This window comes from Perissodus microlepis, chromosome 5, assembly GCF_051167445.1.
Source record: "Perissodus microlepis isolate ML-2025 ecotype Zambia chromosome 5, ASM5116744v1, whole genome shotgun sequence".
Lineage (NCBI taxonomy): Eukaryota > Metazoa > Chordata > Actinopteri > Cichliformes > Cichlidae > Perissodus > Perissodus microlepis.
Genome location: NC_140465.1, coordinates 7,487,705 through 7,510,802, shown reverse-complemented (window position 1 = coordinate 7,510,802; position 23,098 = coordinate 7,487,705). Strand labels below are relative to the sequence as shown.

At 41.9% G+C, this 23,098-nt stretch overlaps 1 protein-coding gene across 13 annotated transcripts in view; it reads right to left on the bottom strand.

The window, feature by feature from the left end:
* Positions 1-23,098, bottom strand: part of foxp1b (forkhead box P1b) — a 149,314-nt gene that overhangs the window by 41,424 nt on the left and 84,792 nt on the right. For 12 of the 13 annotated variants that reach the window (XM_084927551.1, XM_084927553.1, XM_084927555.1 and 9 more), the window contains one exon: positions 10,890-11,015. In XM_084927551.1, the coding sequence (XP_084783677.1) occupies positions 10,890-11,015 (126 nt within the window). Of the gene's footprint in view, positions 1-1,968; positions 2,072-10,889; positions 11,016-23,098 lie in introns of those variants that run through there. The other variant, XM_084927561.1, reaches the window with a different exon arrangement.

Here is a 23,098-nt window from a genome sequence, read left to right as displayed (position 1 = left end):
AATGGTTAAAAAGACCTTCTGCCATAAAACACTCTACACCATGTAATCTCATCATTATCCTACCATCTCAACCTTTTGAAACACATGGCATCTCAAGTGTAATGTTAATCTTCCCGTTTGAAACAGAGATGCACATTCTCCAAATAGCAATGGGCAAAAAAAAGAAAAAAAAAGGAAAAACGATTGCAAGCCTTTTTCAAGTAAAAACATGTTTTAGTCGGGAAAGCCAGAGAATAACAGCAGAGAGCAGCTGGTGGCTCACTATATCACTGCTAAACTATTCCCCCGTCTCTCCTCTCTGTCTTGCCTGCCTGCTCCAGTACAAAGCAAAGACCGTCCCTGTAAAGGATATCCCAGTGAGCCGTGGGGCTCTGCAGGCTACCCCCGTGTGCCCCCCTCTCCGGGTACACAGCTAATATCTGGTTGCCTATGTCATGGTTTAGAAATGACAGGTGCTGGCAGCCCCTCGCCTTGACAGGCCACTGCACAAATAACGCCCCAGCCTGAAAGGGCTAATGCACTACTAATGAACAATAAATCAACTTTGATTACAAACTGTCAACCCAATCAGCTCGCACTCCAGCTCTCCCAAACTGCGAGTCTCGGCTGCACAGCTGCACAACATTACGGCGAACACTGCCCTGTTTAGGCTTCGCTGTCCTGCTTCTCAACTATCTGATAATCTGCTCCATCTCTCCTCCTGTCCACTTTCTTAGCTGTGAGAGCTGAAAGACTGTACCAAAGGGGAAAAAAAGTTTCAGAAATGCTGAGAAATACAAGAAAAACACTTCAAAAAAGGGAAAAAAACACAAGTTCTTCTGTTGCTATATGAGCGCATTACTTAAATGACTGCAGTAAAAATACTTGAGGTCATTAAACAACAGAAAGTCAATAACTGTCTTCTGTGTAAAACCTCAAAACTGTCAAGGAGGACTCAAACTTGACAGTAGAAAAATGGAGCAAATTGACCACAACTTTCCCCCTTAAATGTATTTTGCAATCCTTTTATTGCAAGTGCCGACACACACGCATAGGCCCGCACCAACATTCGCACACTAACTTTTCAGAAAGACATGAGCGATGACATTTAGAGTGACAGCGTGTCTCCAACGTGGTTTGTGGTGACGGTGTCAAATATAGAGCTGTGCCAGCCACTGTCTTAATTCACTGTGACACCATGAGGAGACTGAGGATTAGTCCAGGCCATAGCCTAAGAGCAAGCTAAGTCTGACCAGCACTCATTAACTCTGGGGAACAAGTCACAAAATACACAACTAGCAAAACATAATTTGGAGAAAACAAGTATTCGCACACCCTTAATTCAAGGATGTAAACAATGAAGCTTAACAAGTATTTTCTAAAAATAAATAAATAAATGAGCAAAATACAAAAACACACACAAATAAAAGTAAAAGAGCTGGCAAACCTGTCTCCTGTTTTTCCTTGAACTTTCCATAATTTGAACGTGCACAGTATTAGATCCTGCTTAACTGGTTAGCTCACTATCAGCAAAGTCAACAAAACTAAACAAACACTGTAAAGTGACAGTGAGAAACTTCATGTATGTGGTTAGGGAAGGCAGAGGAAACTGTTGCACAAGCTTACAGTAAAAAGCCAAATTCCTGAAAACAACTAACAGCACAGACAAACAGAGACATCATCTCCATACAGTCTTGCTTTGAAAGGCAACATATTTAGAGACAATACATCTAACATACATGACTTTATATATTTCTCTTAACACAGCAAGCATGCAAACTGACAGCATCTTAACAACAAAGTAAACCCTGGATAACTACTCTTCCCATAGGAAGAAGCATGACAAAATTAACCAGCTACAATGACAGAACGTCAACAATGGACAGACAATAAAACTCCTTTTCTCCTTTTCCCTCTTCAAATTAAATTGTCAAGTTTTTTTATACAAGAAAGCTGGCAAAATCACAGAAATCAATCATATTGACAAACCTGACAAACTCCATTTAGCTGGCAGGGTAAACAGAGTGCCGGGCCACGCGGTGTGGAGTGAAGCAGAGCGGAGAGTCGAGCAGCGAGGGGAAGAGAGAGAGGGAGGGAGAGAGAGAGCGAGTGTGAGTAAGTAAGAGAGAGAGAGAGGTAGGGGCGCGCAGGCTGGCAGGCAGAGAGGCTGAGAACAAGCGCTGCTGTGCTGTGGAGTCTCCAACCTTCCTCAGGATACAGACAGATTGCACGCACAAGGTTGCTCCCTGGCTGACAAGATACAAAACTATCCAATCAACCACGCCCTTCTCCACCAATCACAACCAGCCTTCTAAACATAATCAATTCAAATGGGGCCACACAATAGGAAGCCGCGGGCTGGGCTGCAGGTGAAACTGTGCCTTTGTGTGGGGGCCCCTTTAAAAAAAAAGGAGAGAGAGAGAGAGGGAGAGAGAGAGGGAGAGGCAGAGAAAAAAAGGCACAGTTAACGGCTGTTAACCCTTTGACCCCTGCCGGGACTCGGGCCGTGCTATTGAAACAATGGGAACTTAAAGAAAAGAGGCCCTTTAATTAAACAACAGATAAGTAAACACAGCTATCTAGCGGAAAGAAAGAAAACTGGCCTTGCTATCAGCCTCTTTATTGTTCTGCTAAATGGAATTGTTTACAGTGCTGGAACAAAGGCACAACTCATTTTACATGCTGAAAACACTAAATGCACACAAACAATTCACAAGGCTTTGTAGCTATTTTCTTCCTTTAAAATTTCCCAAAGAAAAACAAATTCTATTTTAGCCTAAAATAATATAATTATGAGATTAGGGTAGCTTTGTATTTTCTGTACTAATGCCAATCTTTTTATAGTTTGTACTTACAGAGTTTACTATAGGAATCAACCAGTAATAATATGCAAAACCAAGTTTGAGAGTATTCAGCCATAAAATCAACCACAGCAGCATAAAAAAAAATTTCAAACCAGTTTTTAAACACTTATCCCTCAATTTGGCCTCAGACAAGCTAAAACCACTTACATTAACAGCTAACATTACACCAGCTACCACGCAATCCATCCAACTCCATCCCAATGAGAGCAATTAGCTGTCATGATATCATCACACTCTTTAACACCCGTGTGCACTCAGCAAGTGGAAAAGACAGAAGAAGAAAACAGGACCCTGCCACCTACTGGAGATCTTACTGAACTCCCAGGGAGAGACAGTAGGGCGAAAGCCCTGACTGCTGACAACCTATATGTCTTATCTTTCTATTGAAAACAGCTACTATTGAACAATATTTATATACATTTAATTACATTCCACTCTGTAGCACATCTAAACATGAGAAAATGGAATGAGTTCTTAATCAGTCCCACTTCTGTAACAACATTAAAATCAGGGTTACTAAGTTGTGCAACCCACTTAAAAGAATTAGACAAAAGCACGAGGAAAGATTAACACCTCACTTTGTTAATTATCATGACAATAAACACAGAGCTGAATAACAGAGCTCTAAAACACAGCTCATATCAACAGCTATAAACCCTTGGCCAAGGATGAAGGAATGTTCATGGGATACATTCCAGTCCGCAAACACACTGGTAAAATAAACAGAGCGCCTGCATAACAAGCCACTGCTCTCATCTGCTAATAACTAACAATGAGCTCTGCTAAGCTGGCCTGACCTATATAAATTATTGACTGGGACACCTCAAGTGTCAAAAGTGACAATTCCAATACGTATCATAGTGAATAATTAAGTGGAAGAAAAGGGGCTTTTATTTTCTATCTGACACCCTCAAGACGCCTCACACAAAAAGAGAGTGACATGCAGCCATGTGCTTGCAACTACACGCATGCACACGCAAACACGCACAAAGTGGTTTAGGCTACGGCCACGCTATTCTCCCCCGGCACTCTCCCTGGGGTGGCATGTCGGCGTATTCTCAATAAAACACCTTCTTAGCAGTAATAGGCCACTGTTCTCATTTCAACGCTCCCAAAGGCCTCATGATAAATTTAGCAGACACACAGTTCAAGCTTCTCCTCTCACATACTGTCTTTCTAATCCATTGCCTCTGTGCCTGCGCCATGTAAAATAATTACACATATGTGTCGATGTGATACACACCCTATGTGGATTTTTTTTTGTTCCTGTGCACACAGAAACATCAATATTCTTGAGCCTTGAACCCGTCCCTTGTGATAGTTTACCGAGAGTACTGAGCGATTGTGTTCATGACAGAGTGGATGACATTATAAAATACTCCCATTTCCTGCTCGAGTTAGAGTGAAAGTATGAGTTAATGTCTGGCCTGAGCTATGGCTGAAGATAACGACTCGGCTCCAATTACAAAGCCTTCCCAAAACACTAACGCAGCCAGTGAATAAGCTGCACCGGCATGCCAACCAGTGTGTTACTGCTACTACATTAAGACAAGTAGAGAAATGGAGTGGAAGCGGAGAACAAATTCATTCTCATTGCTTTTCTTGAAAAGCGCTGGTGACCTGGACCATTGTCGTGAGAAAACAAACACACCCTTTTTTTCTCTCCTCTTGTGTGTTTGGAGTATTTCATTGTTTACTGGCAGAGAGACTCAGCAGGGCAGGTGTGGGACCTATATAAATAACAGCTGCTCTATTTAATATAACCTACATAATATATTTTTTCCCTGTTATTTCCATTTCAAATGTTATTTCAAAAGTTTAAAAAGTACAAAGCTTTTAAGAAACAATTGTAAATCGAACAAAGTGTGTTTTCCGAGCTACAGCAAAACTTCACACTTTGCAAAGTTCAGAAAGAAGTGACATTTGATTTAAGGGGAAAAAAACTGTTATTTGGTGACCTACTCACTTGCACTGACGCCGCACGGGAGAGCGCTATGTCATTTCTGCAGCAGTAAAACAATAGCACAACTTTTGAAGAGGTGGAGAGTTTCTATTCAGAGCCAAACCAAAACCGATCGCATCTTTTATTTATCGTGTTATTATTTTTCTCTACACTTCTGCACCCTTGTTCCTCTCTCGCATAAAACTCTTGCATATTGTTACTGTTTATTAAGTCAATCAAAAATAAAAGACAGCGAGTCCGCCTTTAAATATCTGCACACTACTGAAGGAGTAAGTCACATTCTGAGCGAATGAAGTTATCACCCGGAGCAGACTCACCATGTTCCTCGTGGTCTATTATATATGGCTTTGGTTATTTACTTTTAATTTTGACAACCAGGAGCACATTGTTTAGTCAGCACATTTGAAGTCTGTATTTGCAAAATATTTCCTGAGATGATATGCCAGCTAGTATATAACGGAGCTTCCAGTGCGCACTAGTGTGGTTTTTCACTTAGTCAAAACAAAAACACTTTTGGGTTTGAGCAACATCGATTTAGGGAGGTGGGGGAATTTTTGTCTTGTCTTTTTTGGCGATTGATTCATCTTTGATTTAAAACGAAAACCATATTAATACAAAGAAACCCAGTTCTTTTTAATAAGCAATAACAATGATTCTGCGGTGGCTGCCAGGGTTAAAAGAGCGTCACAAGTAAACCTAAAGCTGCAAATAAGTTACTGAGCGACATTTGATATTTGGGTTCTGCTATGCACCAAAATAATGCATTATCATGGGCGATGAGCTATGCATAAAATTTACAGTTAGTTATCAGTCAGATTTGAGTAGAAACCTGTCTGCCTTTGGGTGGCTCCTGTCATCGCTTTTTAAAGACTAAAGAGGAGTCTAATCACAATCTACATTACTTTGGCTTTTTCTGCACACTGGGTGTAGCTATATGGATAAAGCAGTTAAGCACAATTATGGTCTGCTGTAAAACATCCAACACAAATATAAAATGCTCCAAATAAAGCCCTCGTGTCGACCTGTATATCTGCATCACTCTTCTGCTGTCTAAGCAGTAACAGTTTACTTTATTCGAGTCTTAACCAAAAGTGAAAATGGAATAAGAGAATTGCCAAGCTGTCAAAAGTGTGCATTGACACCCAAAGAGAAACTGCATTGTGAGCTGATGCTGACTTGACTGCACCTTGCATAGCTGTTAGTGTTTATAAATGCTATGGCTGACTGTGCACCCATCCATCCTTCTACCGCTCTCCAAAGGGCGTGTGAATCACTCCAAAAAAAACGACAAGCATTAAAATCAAGACGTAACGCCAGAGGATGACATAAAGATACGACAAATTTCAGGGGAAGTGTATATGTTTGTGTATCCGTGGGGATGACTGAGTGGGGTGGAGTGTTGCGAAGGCTGACTGCTTGAAGGGAAACATCAGGCCTCCAATGAATACAGAGAGTCCTGCAAACAGCAGAGTGGCTCCCAGCTCTGTGACTGGAGTCAATTCGACAGTCATCAACTTGGCTGGGCGAGAGCTCCCACCGCCACCACCCCCCTCCCTCCCACTTGGCTATGTGGAATCAGGACAGATGACTTCATTCTGACAGGATTATCCCAAACCTGGTTCTAATATATACAGTACACATAATACATTTTTACAATATGACAAGCAAAACAATCGACCATAGAGACGGCCTTTTCCCCGGCACCGGTCTTGTCTTTGTGCTGATCTTTCCTGACAGTATTTATCACCTCAAAGCAATGCACACATCAGAATGAGATTTCATTACAGAATCACCTTGAGACAGCACCTAACTGAATAACACACTGCATTGTTGTTGCTATGATTTTATGAAGTGACTTTCTTGTGAATGGGCATATCTCTGCTAAAATGTTTAACGACTTCCCTAAGAATGACTCACTTCAGTAACAGCGGCATGAAATCAGGCTACAAACGACATTATCAACGACTATTCCTTCTCTCACTATGCTCAGCACTTCTTTTTCTTCATATTTCTGGTCTAAAATGCTTCAAATATATTTATATGTCACTCTAAACTAAATCTAAATGCACAGAGATTTTTTTTTCACACAATAACCGACCCATGACATGAATCTAGAGTCCTGCCTATTGTCACCTCGCCACTGGGCGATCGCTACTGTGCCACTTTGGGCCACTGGCCGGCCAGACTGCGGAGGCACCTCGAAGTGCTGCCTCAGATCAGCCTGCAGCACTGGCTGAGCTCCAGCTGACAGGCTTTGGCCTAGTGCTCTAATGACTTACAGATTGGAGCTCTGTGGTATACATGTGTCAGGACAATGCCATGGGCCTACTGCAAAAACAGTAGGAGAGGGAGGGAAAGCCGCCGGCTTCTCCCTGTCCTGTCAGACAGAGGCTTGGCCCCTGGATTGTGTCACATCACGCTTCCCCCCAACAGACCACAAATGAAGGATGTGAAAAGCAAATGCGGGGAGGAGGAGGGGCATTGGAGGGGAGCTCTCTAACTTAAAAGGCTTTCATCCTGTAAACTGAAAAGACATTATCTTTTGACCTGGAGATGCCCTCCGCAAGGCTGTACACTATGGTGTGAAAACAGAGTGAGCAAAGGAGAACGAAAGAGAGAAAAGAAAAGGGAAAGAAGAGAGGATCGAGGCTTCAGCTGGTAATAGTCTAGATAAGGAAATTGTCTGGTTTTTAAACATTATCTGTAGTTTCTCTGTCTGAAGAATAACAAGTGATGCACCTTTGACATTATAAAAATGTTCAGTGAAATATTTATCAGTGAATTGTGAATAGTGTTTCTCATTTAAAATAGAAGGCCAACACATAATTACAATAAGTGCAAAAACTTTTAGGGTAGAAGATGATCTTTACTTTAATATGGACAACAAAGCTCTCAGTAAAGCAATCACTTTCCCTCTCCACAAGCAAACTACCTCTGCTAAAAGCCTGAATTGTTAACACGCTACATTATGCACCTGCCTCTCTTCAAAGCAGCCGTTCATGTATTCTCATTACAATCAGCACAGACTGACAGAAATCAGTCACTGTCATTCAGCAGTAGATGCAGGAAACTGGCTGCTGGCCATGTACCTCATCGTACTGAATGCTGATCTTAAACACAATCCTGGATGGGAAACAAGCATAATCTGGATATTACACTCAGAGCATAGACACCATATTGACACAACATCTCCTGCCCGGGTGCCACATAATCCCCTGTAGTAGGTGGATGCGTGCACAGGTTCCCTTGGAATGAGGTGTAGTTAACCAGCCGGTCTCGTGTGCATTGCCACAAACGAGCATCAATTCCCCCCCTCCCCCCACCTCGGTGCTGGTGGACTATCAGCGAGGGTCCGACAGTGTTGTTCCTAATTACCTATTTCTCCACTCCTGATCCTGCGGCTGGCATAATTAGTTACCTGGGGCTGCAATCCAATTTGAAGTGATGACAAGAAAGTGATCCATGAAAAAGTAATAAGTTAAATCCAATTTCAGCCTGCCTCTAATTAAATGCACATGGAACTAATGAGTCAAACCCTACCATTTCACTGATAATGGTAATTAGCGGGGTGGGAGTTGCCGGCTCTCGTCGTTGTGCCACTGTAGGTGTGAAGCGCAAAAGGTAAAAGCGGCATGGATTCTTTTAATTACATGTGTCATTCTGTCAATGTAATTTACTGGCTTTTTGACCAGTCAAGTATGTTTAGCTGCTTTCCAGCATGCATAGCAGCTGTTTGTATATCTAGCATGATTAAAAGGCCTCTAGGCTGCTGAGTATACAGCGCAGGCATCTTTATCCAACGGCAGGGGTGGGCGGTACAGGGGTGAGGGGGCTTCGGGGGCACCCCTGCTGAAGATATAAAACCAAAGAGCCATTTAATGCTGATCAAGGATTCTGAGGCTTGTTTGACTCATATTTTTTTTCCCTTTAGTGCTCTGTGCAGGTCAGTTTTTTTTCTGGATGTTTCATATATACAGTGCTTCATTATTTTTGACTTGAATGAATTGGAAAGTGAGTCACATCTCCAAATGAGTAAAAGTCTCTCTGCACATCTCCTCGTGCCTAATAGGAAGAACACTGAGATGAATGGAGTCTCGTCTGCAGATCAGGTGCTTTTATGAGGTGTCAGCTTACTACACAGTCCCATAATTGTTGGATCATGTCTTTTGATGACCCAGTCCAGCTCAACAGAGAATCATTATCCAGGCTGTGTGATGGAGATAGTGAATGTTCTGTGTGAAGGAGGCTCCTCTAAGCACAGGGTTTGTTCTTAAAAGAGAAAATGACTATCTGGTGTTTGAAAAAAACAATGTTTGCGATATGGAACATAACAGAAATGCCACCAACCGAAAACGTTAAACTAAATGCAATGCACACTTGCACAGAATGGCCCAGTGATGTCTGCGCCTGAATACTTATCCTTGTGTGTGCACTGCTAGTGGTTGGGCTGGGTTTAATTAGTAGAATATGTAATTTGGAGATAAACAAACACTTGTCTGGACTTGTGGTTTTTTCATAATGGCAGTTTCAACTCAGGAAAATGTAGCATAGGACATTAGAGAGCAGGCAATTTACAGCGTTAGTTAGATACTACAGTGAGCCTGAGCTCTCTTCACAAGAACTGGGCAGAAGAGGGGAGTAAGAGAGGGGGGGCGCAGGGGGAAAGGGCCCGACTCTCTTTTCAATAGCTGAGTGACAGCTTGGCCAAGCTCTCTGTATACATTAATAAATTAGAATTTTAATTTTGTCTTTGTCTGCAGGAGATGGTTTAGTACTTTACTATGTACCAACAACTGGCTGTATGCTGGAATCTGCCGTTGTGGTCCCCTCTGTTGACCTCTGCAGCACAATTCCCTGGCAGGCTGGGGAAACTGTTTAGTTTGATCCTTTCAACTTATTTGAATCCTGACAAATATGCACACAACTGAAAGGTCATCACAGTCATATTTCATCCTCTGGAGCTATTCCGAAGACATCTGCACAACAAAGAGGCTTTTCCACAACCTGACATTAGACCTAGCTGCTACAATAGCTCATTAAAAAGGGCCCCCAATGGGATAGTAAGGGTATTAAATATTATATATATATACACACAGAGAGAACAGGGCCTCCGTATTAATTACCAAATATGCCCTGAAGTCGTTTGCAATTTCACACTGACACAAACAACCGCTCCTTGTTCAAACAAAGATATACATCTCTGAGGCAAATGTTGCATCAGAAATACAGCACTGTCGATCTTAAAAGCAAGATGAAAAAAACAAACAAAAAACCCCCTGATTTTTTCCCTGCTGTTTTTTTTCCATTTCATTACAAAGGCAGTTCAAATAAGTGTCCCACCACCTCTTTACCTCTTAATACCTTTGCATTCTCCCACCCCGTGCTCATGTCTCTCTGTTCCACCTTTAAACCCTCCGCCTGGAACACACACCCCACTTGCGGTCTGCTCTAGAGCACCTCCTGCTGCCAGAGGTATAGACTAGCCTCTTCTTCTATTTCTGCTGTATGCATGAGTGTGATGAAAAGAAAGCAAGGAAAAAACAAAGCCAAACTCCCTTTAGCGGAAGGAATTGAGCTCTTTCTCTTCTAGCTTTTCCTCTGCCTCTTTTCCACACTTTCTCCTGCTTACAAACTTCCTAAACAAAATGCAGGCAATAAAGACAATCCTGTCTACTGCGGTAATCTCAAACAGTGATAATCCAGATAATACTGGATGAGCTCATGTGATCTCAACCGGCCACAATGAGATTTTTCTGTGTGTCTGGCCTCTAAAAAGAACCCCTTTCTACGTCGTGCTACCACCTCCAGTGCTACCTGGATGACACAGGGTTGAGCGTGTGTGCCGCTAAATCACACATAATGCGTGAGCATACATAACTGCAAATGTTGCACTGCCAATATTAATTTCCTGTTTGTGAACTTAGACTACTGCTGTACTTTTTCTCGCACACTATGTTCTAGCACGAGTTGCACAAGTTCACTTCATTTTTTTTATTATCTGAATAACCACAAAGTTAAATAACCAAGCCATCAGATAACCCTGAGTTAAAATATGAGAGAACATCTGAGAACGACAACAATACCTGCAGGCTTTGCTGCTTGTCGTTGGCTTTGGGGGATTTGCGACCAGTATTTTGCTGAGACTGCAGTTGCTGTGGCTGGGATTGCTGCTGTTGCTGAAGAAGTATTTGCCGAGCCATTTGAAGAGCCTAGAAGAGAAATTAAAAAAGAAAAGTTACGTCCCCGGAGAACACTTTGATGCCTATTATCAGTGCAGACGTAACCCTTAGAGCAATGTTCTCATTGCCGTATGAAAGACAACAAAAACCACAGACCTCCTTTCATGTTATCCTGTTTGGTGTCATAAAGCTAAGACTGGCATAAACAATGCTTAGATGTCAAAACAAATTCACAGACAGAGAAGACCAAAACAAGTCATGTTCAGCAATCCAGAGGAAATATTTATCTGTTGATAACTCACACTTACAGAAAACACAAATTGTCAAAGACACAAATCAGTTCTTTAGATCCTCCTTTAGCTCGGTCAAACTCCCCTTCAGAAAGCAAATAAAAGACTTTATAGAGGCCTCAAATATCTGCTAAAGGACACGGCCTTCTCAGTGGAAAACAAAATACAGTGCAGTCACATGTTTATTGCTCCAGCTACTCCCTTTTCCCTTACGATAAATAATCAAACATGCCATCCAGAGCAAACAAAGCTGGAGAAAGCTAGGGGGAAAAAAACACAGTGGTCTTGAAAACGGTCAGCGATACCAAGAAAAGCAAGCGTTGTGTTCCCACAGTGAGCTGGCCAGCCTCACACCTCCACCAGTAAACCATCTGGGTAAATAACTGGCCTCATTCTTTCCATGTTCCTCAGACGATTGCTCCCACAATTAAACAAACAGTTAGGGGGCGCATCCAAACTCATCTCATATACGGGCAACCTATTAGCTCTTCTGTCAATTTCTTGAGAAGTTTGTAAACTGCAAAGTAAACGGTATAAGAGAGGGAGTAGAAAAACAGAAGAGAAAAACGTTATAGTCATGTGTGAAAAAGTGAGTGAAACTTGTGAAGGACTGTGTGAAAGTAAGATATCAAACAGGGAACGAGCAAACAGAAAGCTGTGTGTAGACAGAAGAAAAGACGTGCCAGTAAAGTCCTAATGCCAGACAAGTCAGGCGGTACTTTAAGTCCGAAAGGGGAGAGACAGCTAGGGGTATGAAGAGAACAGCTGTGTGACTGTTTGTGTGTGGGCGTACGCGCTGACCCTCCCAAACACACGGCTGTCCAATGACATCATGAGTCATAAATATGACCGCAGGCAACAAAGAGGCCACACTGCTGGCATGTCACCGTGCTCGACTTTAAAGGAGAAAAATTCTCCTTCTCTCAGTCTATCGGTGTCCTTCTGTCACGTAAAGATAAATGAGACCAACATATCTCAGTCTGCATGCCTAATTGTTTTTTGCTTTGAAAATTGAGAAGGGGAACCCCCTCAAAACAATCACACTCATAAAGAGAGTGTCGAAATTCAAACTAAGAACAATGTGAGCAAGATTCACTCCCACACATGACGGCAATATTTACATTTTAGGCATCAACTTTTTTACTCCAAAGCAACTCACAATTGCAACTTCAAATCGCAAGGATGTGAACTTAATTGACACTCGGAGGAGATCGGAAAAATACAAATGAATAATAATATTGTCTCTTCTTGTCACGCAGACTGTAAAAAAGAAAAATAAATATTAATAAAATAGTGAGAATCGCTTTTGGGAATTCATGGAATCACAAAGGCTTTTTGTTTGATTGGTTTATTAAAGATTATTTTATTTTTTTCCATCTTAAGATTTTAGTGGTTGAAAAAATTTTGTTTAAATTATATAAGAAGCTAAAAATCAGATATTTCACGTCAATTTCCTATGCCAGTTACCAAAGTCAAAAGCTTCTAAAACAATATTGATACCTTAAATATATTTAGGAAACGGTGGTGTTATCTTCAGTGTGGTAGCTCTCATAATCTCCAGGTTTTCTGTTAGCGCTACATACTTTAGGACTAGACATTCAAATGTGACTTCAAGATGTACTTGCGCTGTAATACTGATACGTGATAAGGAAATTCAAAATGAAATTCAAAAAAAAAAGCAAAGAAGCAGTAACAAAATCATTCACTACGCCCAAGGCGTGTTATTACGGGCACATTGAAGAATAAACAAAGTGTGCTGTTTTCTTTTTCCTTGTAACTGATGACACATGCAGTGAAATGTGTGTGTGGTGTGTGAGTCTGGGTTTACAACCGAGGGTGTTGGAACAAAGAGAGTTGAGTCAACAGGATATGATAGGAAGTTCAGACAGTAATGGATGAAAAGATACATTTCTGGGAAGTCTTTCCTCACTGTCATCAGAGTATAAAGAAAAGAAAAGCGCAGAAAGAAAAAGGTCTTTTAGGGAAAAGTAGATAAGACATTGTGACAATGAAAATAAAATCTTTATATTTTAGAATATAAGTATATATTTATATTTGCTATAATGTTCAAAAAACTATTAACAACTCCATTATCTTACTCAGTGCATTCCATGCATGCCAAATTAACCCAAGGCTGTTTAGTTGTGTGTATCACACATAAATAGTAATAATATGACTATTATGACTGCATTAAGGTAATGCCTCGGCTTAAAGCAAAGGAGTCACAGGCAGTTTAAACAATAACAGCATTCTGCCACATTGCATGAAACGAGAAAATTACGTACACAGCCTTCCACTTTTCACGTCAACAGCTTCATCAAATTATACTTCCAATTAAAGTAAGGGCAATAATTATGTGATCGTGCCCTCGAAAACACAGTCAATGATCATCTTGACATAGGCAAATTAACTGAAATCATATTGCAGCCCGACAGCAAATACGTCGGCGTAATGAGAATCTTACTTCTGACGGTCAGAGCTGCAACAACAGTAAACACATGTTGGCATAAAGAGACTAAAAGGTGAGCAAGCTGAGAACCTGTGTTGTGAGGTCAGCCTCGGGGTTAGGAATGTTGTTTTCAGCTCATTTTAGAAAACCTGCTGGAGGTGGCATGTCTTTGAGAGGCCTAATACTGGGTTTAAAAAAATGTATTGTGTACCGTCATTGCAATGTTTACACACCACCAACTCCTCTGTTTCAGAGGTCTCATTCCCTTCCCCTCCACCTCTGGAGTTTATCTTCTTTTGATCTCACATTCAAAGGAACTGGATGCATCATACACATGCAAGAGCTGCCCCAGACAAAATGTGATAAACTGGAAACTAGCACGCAGACTCTGAATCATGGTGAAGTGAAACATCTTATTTTGTCGATAAGGGCTAAATGAGTGAGCTAAAAAAGTGTTTAGGCTAGTTCTCTCTTTTGTAAAAACAAGAGAGAAAAATTCTGAAATAATGTTGTTATATTTTTGGTTTTATAAACAAGACATGACTTCTCTTATGGTGTACAGCTGTTAAGCAGCGAAATAATCCCTGCTTGTCTTTGCCACACAGCAATAAAGCGAACATCTTTGGACTTTGGATCTTAAAGACGTCACTCTGACCGACAGTTCATACTACCGCTTCGCACCAGCTGACTCACAAAACAGGATTTCTCAAAACCCTGCTGCGTATCTCCAAGATTTTGATTCCGTGATGATGATGATTTGTTATTCTTTAATGTGGAAACTAATTTAATAAGCCCATTTTGTCTTACAGGTGAAGTTCAGCTGGTTTTGTGGATTGAACCATGACATATGTGTGACTTAAAACTTGTACTCTGACAAACAACTGATAAACAACAAAACTGAAGGGGAATCGACACACAAAGCCACTAACAGCGATATGGTGGAAAGAGATCACAGATAGTCAATGACTGAGCAACTTCAAGCACAATCATGGTTGGCAGCTGAAAGACGACAAGTCCCGAGTTAAACTTTTCTAAACTAATTAAAAAAATGTATATTATACTTACACTTGAAGAGTCCATTATACGTAGAGTTTGCTTTTTAATGCCTATTGGCTACTTTGTCAAAAGAAGAATATACCAAGCAATATTCACTTCAGTCACTTCAGTGTCACAAGCAAAGCAGACTACATGTTGTATTGTTGGCTACAATAGCACACAAATGTCTTCATGACCTCCAGCCATCAGAGTTATTAAAGACTACTGATGGCAGGTTCACTAAAACAACAGAAAGATTCTCAAAGTTTGTAAGTTATCCGACTAATGTGGCAAATGTTGCCATTGGTTGTGATGACATCTCCACAGGCCGCAGCTATATTGGTTTAAAACCAGAAAACAAGGACCTGTGTATTACTGAGCTTTTATTTGTATATTTGTACTATGGTCTAATGCAGGGGTGTCCAACTCCAGGCCTTACCAGGCCTCTGGAGAACTTCAACACATGTTGAGGAGGTCATTTAGCCTTTCAAATCAGCTGTGTTGGACCAAGGACACATCTAAAACCTGCAGGACACCAGCCCTTGAGGCCTGGAGTTGGACACCCCTGGTCTAATGTAATGCAATCTGAATCCAAAATCTTAAATCTTAAAAGATCGACTGTGGCGATTAACATGGCTCATGCCTTTGTGGTGGCATAAATGATCACAGTGTAACTTGGGGATGTGCAGTGCCTTTGTATGAAAGTATTAATATAAGGTCTGAATTTTCAGCATGGCACAAGCGGGCAAAATGCACTTTGAGTGGGCAGTGAACTAGAAAAGAACTATATAAATGCCATTTCGAGTCTGCACTGCACACGGCCACAGAAGACTATGACTGCAAATATCACTCATATGTCTTTGCTCACTATGAAGCCAGAAATGTTATATATCCCATGTATGTAAAGAGAAAAAAGTGAGGGGAAAACAGTGTGTATGTTGAATCAGTTTCTGCTTAAACAAACAAGACTACAGTAGTCCTATCATAATCTCAAACTGAGGTTCTTTGTCAGGTGAGCTTGTTACGGGAATAAGGACACAACTGCAAAGACAGACGCCTACATTCATACACCAAACATACATTCATTGTTTGTGAGTGAAGACAAATACACACACACAAACCGTAAAGGGAGTGAACCCTCTAGGTGCTTTTGATTAGAAAACACCCTCCAGCACATAACAACATTTTATCAGCAACAAAGGCATTGCAATTTGGTATCCTTGTCATTTGAAATCCTGTTTTATTTTCCACATTTCAAATGTGTTCAAAGTTCACATCCTCTTCCCCATGTTAACACAACTTCCTCAATAAACAACAGGCGTTTTATCTGCATCTACTTTCACAGCATATTAGTGAATAGAGGCAGGAGCGTCTCTCATGTCCCTGGGCTATCACGCTGTGATAAGGGAACTGCTAAGTACTGGATGTCTTTATGTGCAGTCTGCACATGTGGATTATTTACAGGCTTTGGGGTTTCCTGCTGCTAAAGCCAGCTCTGGGTGTCTTACAAATCCCAGCTCAGAGCATTGCCACACAGTCAAGTCTGCTCTCTGTTGAATCCCTTGCTGCACCTTTTCCCACTACAAACAAAACCCAGACATAATTCAGACAGGTTTCTCTGTTTCCTCTTTATACAACTTTCATGCAACATTCAAATGGTGCACAAACAACCCCAAAATAAGGAACGGATTACACCAATCACTCAAGTTGCGTTAGATGTGACGGATGCATCATAGACGAATTAAGTCCTACGGCTGTCAAGCAGACAAGAAGCCTGGTAAAAGTATAAAAAAATAGATATGATCTGGATAAATGCTGAGGAAAAACTATTCAAGGTGTGTCCATTAAGAATCTGACAGTGGAAAATGACAGGAAAAGTGTTGTTTGTTCAAGCCAATCAAAAGAAAGACCTTTCTATTGCTCAATATATGTTGGGCTCCTCTCTCCATGGCTGGGGAAGACCTTGAACGTGAAATGGTTTCAAGCAGATTGCCCCTAATTGCTAGAAGATGTGCAAGCAGGTGTAACCAGATCCCTGCGGCCACTCGAGAAAAAAAAAAGGAGAAAGAACGAGATGTGCATCTGTTTGTGTGCTTCTGCACTTGTGTGAGCGCAGCAGTATATTTACTGAGCGGCCACGTTTCGCCAGGCTTTATTAGGCAGGAGAGCGCGGCTCAGAGACAGGCAGTAACAACACGACTAATAGGTTAGCTCTTAATGTAGTCCAGCTCAGAAGACACTGGGCCCTCTGGTCCCGCTCCGCACCCTCTGCGGGGCTTCAACACCAGCGGCCTAAATGTCAAGGTTATCTGCTTGACTTTCTGACTGGTTGCGCATCTCAACTCACCTGACATTTATCACTTCTGCTGTTTTCTTTTCAAAGACGAGGCCCTCTGCTTCTCAGCGGTAACCAAGCCAAGAGGCCAGCATCATTTCTCGCCAGCTTTCCCATGCAAGTCGCTGCCAGATTTCCTGAAATAATCTTCTTCTACGGGCTACTGAAGAATCCAGCGGTATCCAGTCAGTTCATAAACTGGAAGGGCTGTTGCAGCTCATGGCATCAAATTTTGTAAAGTCGGAGTCTAACCGATCCTATATTACTGATAACTATTAAGTTAGATAAGCATTGACAATGCAAACAAACTGAAATTGAATTCACTTGGAATACTTGTCATTTTAATTGAAATGCACGTGGGGTGATTTTTTTTAAACATGTAAGCGAATAAGCAGTGAGGATCATGTCTATTTATATTAATTGCATTTTTTCCCCTTTCTCTTTTTCCTCAGTAATACAGACGTTTATCTGCAATGCAAAGCAGGGAAAGTCTGGTTTCCCAGTAAGTATATAATTAATGCCATTTCCAAAAAGCCACTCCACATGGAAAACAGGCCCTGATGCTCAAACCTTGCGCATTACAGGGCTCTCGCAACAACACTCTCCAGTCTGTGTTTAGATTTCCAAACTAATTCATGTAGAATACATAAATAAATCAACGTTTTATACCCACTTCAAACCATTAGATTCCCTTCCTTTGCTGCACTTTTCAACTAATCTATTAATATTTATGACAACACTAAACATTCTGAATATCCACGTTTAAACAATAAGGCAGTGCGTGCACTTACATAAGACTAAATCCGACTTCAATAAAAACCCCATTTTGTTTATCCAACACACCTCCCCCTCGAACCCCCCCTCTCTCTCCATAACAGGTAATACAGTGCCTGGAAAATATTTTCTGAGCAAAAAGGAAGAAAAAAAGAATGACTAAGAAAAACATGACTAAAGCAAAGTTATTAACTGTGAGTGAAGATAGAAGAGAGGGGGGCTGTGAAGCAGGACTGATGATGGAGGGAGTGGAGTGAAAAAAAAGGCTGTGGGGGGGGTGACAGATGGAGGAAGAGAAGAGTGAGAAGCTGGAGGGGGGTATGGGAGATAGAAAGAGAGGGAAAGAAGAGAATGTAAGAGACAGGAGGCAGAGGTTGCAGGAGGTGCAGAGCGAAGGGTAAACAGTGCCCCAACCAGGCAGTTCGGGCACTTGGAGCCTGGTACAGAGGGGGTCACCTCACCCTCCCCCTACTCTCCCTAACCCGGCGAGGTCAACTAAGCTATGCAGGCCTGACAGCTTCCGTTTGCTGTGTGCTCTGCATTTGTTTGGATTCCCCAGCCTTGCTTAGCCAGCAGCTTAACAACAGATGGCTAAAGAAGGCCTCTATTCAGAGAGGTCTGAATCAGAAAATCACACCAAGACAAGCACACAAGCTGGAGACAAAACACATAGACACACCGCAAGCACGCACATGCAAATTACATGGATTGTCAGAGTTGCACATGCTGCAAATGGGAGAAGAGTAAATAAGGTTTTTGCTCGCAGCAAACAGTTATTTCGCCGCCACAAAACACACGCAAAGACTCAATGTGGAGACATATGTAACGACAACAAGTGACCGCGTATACATGCACAGTGTTGTCTGATTATACCAAACAACTTCCTGGAATGATTCAGTAACTGAACAGATCTCAGTGAAAGCATTTCTGTCCCCTGCCATTATTAAACGAATACCGCGTTTATTACAGCTTTAGTGTGGTGTAAACTCATAAACACCCTCCCAGAGTACAAGAGCAACTGTCAACTAAATATTGTTTCTCTCATGAGTCGCTCTTCCACCTCAATTACGCCTTTCAACTTCACAGGCTCAGTATGATAAAGTGGCAGTAAAAATCATTCACATTAATACACCATTGTGCATCTGCTGCTAAAGGTAATTAAAGAAGTAAATGACTCATAAGAATAGACATATTAGCCGCAAAATGAAAGGCAACTGGGCTGCCTCATGAAAATATGTACCATTAAGATACTGCATTTTCATATTGAGGTAATCAGCTCCACTAGCCTGATGCTGATTTAATCCACTCCAGTGGAAAGTCTATCAGTGCACAGCCGCGTGTCACAGTCTCTGTTATGTGTACCCACCAAGAGCTCGGCATTCTACTTCAGCACTGACTGCGAATGGCTTTTCCAAAGGAGTGAGGTCACACATGGGGACATCAGTTGGAGGAAGACCCTGTGCTTAGGTGTCATTTAGGAGCAGATGGAGGGAAACAGAGAAGGAGTACGAGAGTGAGAAGTCGATATCATCAAAGCTAAAAAGAGTAAAGAAAAAGAGAAGGCAAAAGCGCAAACGACCTGGGAACAATGCAACGGGCAGATCTCAGCACTTCCTCTCCCCCTGACCTTAGCTTTGTGTTCTGAGCATATGATGCCTCAGGATGCCCACCACTGAATCGGCAATAATATCCCCCGAGTTGATAAAGTGAGAGGAAAAGAGCAGAGGCGTGCCAACTGTGCTGGGTACTTTAGATGGACTGTTAGAAAACACACACTCCTGCCGATTGCATCTTTGTTGGAAGTGTTGCATCACTTTGTAGCAAGGAGTGTTGTGCTTGGGAAAATGGGTGCTTCCAAAACCCAGCGTGAGACCTAGAATACTGTGAGCAGATTTTATCATGCGCGAATGATATTGTTTAGAATGGGAAGCTCTATCTGCCCTGGTCTCATAGACGGAGGACTCACCATTATCGATACACTCGAGACTCGCGAGATACGACCAGTAAAACCCTTAAATCTTCCAATTTAGTTGTGGTGAATATAGATGAATGTATTCTGCACACAAGTACAAGAAGGAGTTTGAGGAGGGGAAGAATGAGTTGCTACAGTCATGGAAGGTCACAGCGCTCGGGGCCTGAACCGACGGCCCGTGCTGACTGCTGACCACTCTGTGGGCCCGAGACCACGAGGCATGTTGATTAACTCAGAATAGATGCAAAAGCAACTCATGTAGATGAATAATCCCACTAATCAGTAAAGCAGACAACAAGCGTGACACTCCCTACAGCAAATTTTTAACTCTTCCCTTGAAGATGGATTGGAAATGTCAAGTGGCCAAAGAGCAGGCGAGCATCCTGTTGATTTGATTAAGGAACTAGAACTACAATCTGTCTTCTTGAAGTAAATAAGCTTTTATGTATCTTGCTTTAAACAACCATACTACAGCCTTTATAGTATTTCTCTAGTTTCTGACTGTACATGTTTTCCCACTGGCACTCACTGCCTTGAACTGCTCTGACCTGAGACCTAACACATCATGAGCTGCCGAGGGAGAATTCCCAGTGTGTGTGTGTGTGTGTGTTGAACGAAAGTTCCTCCGAAGGAGAAGATTTTCTATAAATCACAGGCCAGTCCAATTGGCTATGGATTTAGTTGCAGCGGGGAGAGACAGCTCCCTGGGAATAGCAGTGTCTCTGTTGAAGTCATTCCAAGATGGGTAATATGATCCTATGCCGCCAGGAATAAAGGAAGGGAAGAGAAAAGCAGGGAAAAAAATCTGATTGCCCCGGCCATAAAGAGGAGTAATCTCCAGCAGTGTCCAGACACATCACCCGTCACACTGGACTGTAATGTATTTCAGTCTCACAGGCAGATGATGTGACACATGGTGAGCCTCACTTTTTTCGGTGGTTTTCTCTTATTCTAGAAATTATTAACCTTCATTGACTTGGTGGGAAGATATGGAAGGTAAATGGAATGAAAGAAACAAAAGTTTGCCAGGTCTGGTGCCTCACTCTCTCGTCTTGGTAGACTCCTTGCTGATGAACACCGAGCAGCCACATCATTAATACCGCTACCAAGTGAAGTGAAACGTTAATCAGCCTGTTAGAATACAATGCTATGCTGGGAAATCATAAGCTGTTACTCACGTGGTTGTCACTTTGACATATACCACTCACCTTAACGCTGTTGCCAACCAAACACCATTTCCCCTCATGGCTGGAGCCTAACCCAGAAGAATAATGTGCTGTAGGCGGCTGCCATCAGGAACAGCTTGAGGAACATGACAAAGAAAAATCAAGGCATGAACCGAGCCTCTACACTCAACAGATCCCAAACTGATTGCGCGTCTGCGAGATGAGCTGGAACAAAACTGATTCACAGAGGCCCGTCCGCATTAACCGCAGGACCTAAAAGTATCTGCCTGCAACCTTCCAATGTAAACTAGCTGATTAATGAACCTGGAGGTCATACAACTATACTGAAACCCAGTAGAGCTATCTATTCAGAACTGAGAGAAAACAACTGACGATTCTTCAGGGCCGAGCATTTAAACCAGGAAATTACAGAATGTTTGGTGCTATTTCAAAGTTGGCAAGCTCTACAGCACCAACATTTCTTTCTTTTCTTTTTCTTTGCTTAATTAAATGAGGGTTTAGAGTTTCCTTCACCTTTAAGGTAACAACTAACCTCTGGTGATTTTAATTTGAATCTACAAATCTTAGATGCACTTGTGTATCACTAAAGATAAGACCGATCACCCATGCTGGCCAAAGGAGCATCTAGTTCCCAGCTCACAACTCTGGTTTACAAATTCTCTTTCACTTGATCCTTTTTTGGAGTGTTTATGGACTAACAAGTCATTTCATTGCTTTCAGTGTAAGCACTTTCCTCAACCATCTTAAACTTAATTAACATGCAGAGTGCAATGTGGTGACAGAATTGGTCGCCCTCAATCTGCCTGAGCCACCTTCAGCCTTAGGCGCTGAAACCTGCAGGCTGCTGGCTTCAATAAATGTCGCAAGAGAAGATGATCACAACTCAAATTAAGTTATGCACTAAGCTTGAAGGGCTTACATAAACATGTGATGGAAATATTAAACAAAGTCAAACTGAGGAAACAGACGAGGAGAAAAACTATGGGTTTAAAAAAAAAGGTTCTTGATGCAACTGGAGCATCATTTGAATTAGTGCAATTGGGTGAATAATTTTTGCCAGATGTTGGATTTTCATTGATGAGTGAGCATTGCATATATACGATAAATCACTAGCCTCCTGTTTTTCAGAGAGAGCTACTTAGTAGTGGCTGGCATGCATAAGAAGTAAAATGCAGGAGGCAGAAGTAGCCAAAACAACAAGCACTGCAGGAACCAAGGGCATGTGGGCTATAGAGCTGCTGGGGTGGTGGGCGGGGGGATGACAGACTGCTGTTCAACTCCATTAGCTGCTATGTGAGAGGGGTGCATCTAGCAGCACACGACCTGTGAAGAATCTTAGATCTCACTCTATCTTGGAATGGGGACTGCCGCATTAATTCTAGGAAACTGTAATCTCTCAAGCAAATCAAATTACTCTCATTAAGCGCAAGAAGAAAACTGCCTCTGTAATAAGTATGTATAAAAAGTATTTATTACCAATAATCACCTCTTTAATATGAGCTAGCTTACAATGGCTTTATTTTTGCTGATTAAGTTTAAAAATGGGGTAACAAGGAAGGGCACATGCTCACGGACACATACACAGGACATTCAGACACACGCGCGCGCACACAAACAGGCTTCCAAACATGCACACTAATACACAGCTCATGGAGTTTATGAGAGCAGTTGCTACAGTGATTAAAGGGGAGGGTAGAGGGATACAGTGCTTGAGGGCCTTGGAGAGGACATGCCTCACCTAGTCATAAAAACACACCTCTGTCTTTAAGCCAGCGCCAGAATCGCTCTCAGTGGGTTCACTTGGAGGTGAATCACTAAAGAATTTACATGCAAAGTAGCACATGTCATCACCCAGACGGTCCACTTGTGCCTGTATTGTTACACTGTAACTTGGCGTACACTCAATGACCGCCACATATTTGCGAGGGATTGTGAGGCTGATGGCCTGACCCAGGGCAGGCGCTCTCAGAACAGAGCGATTTCTGAAATATACACATCTGCTGCACACTTCTTTCTTTTTTTTCCCCCTCCACTTTGTAATTTGCATAATTTGTGTATCTAGAAGTCGCAC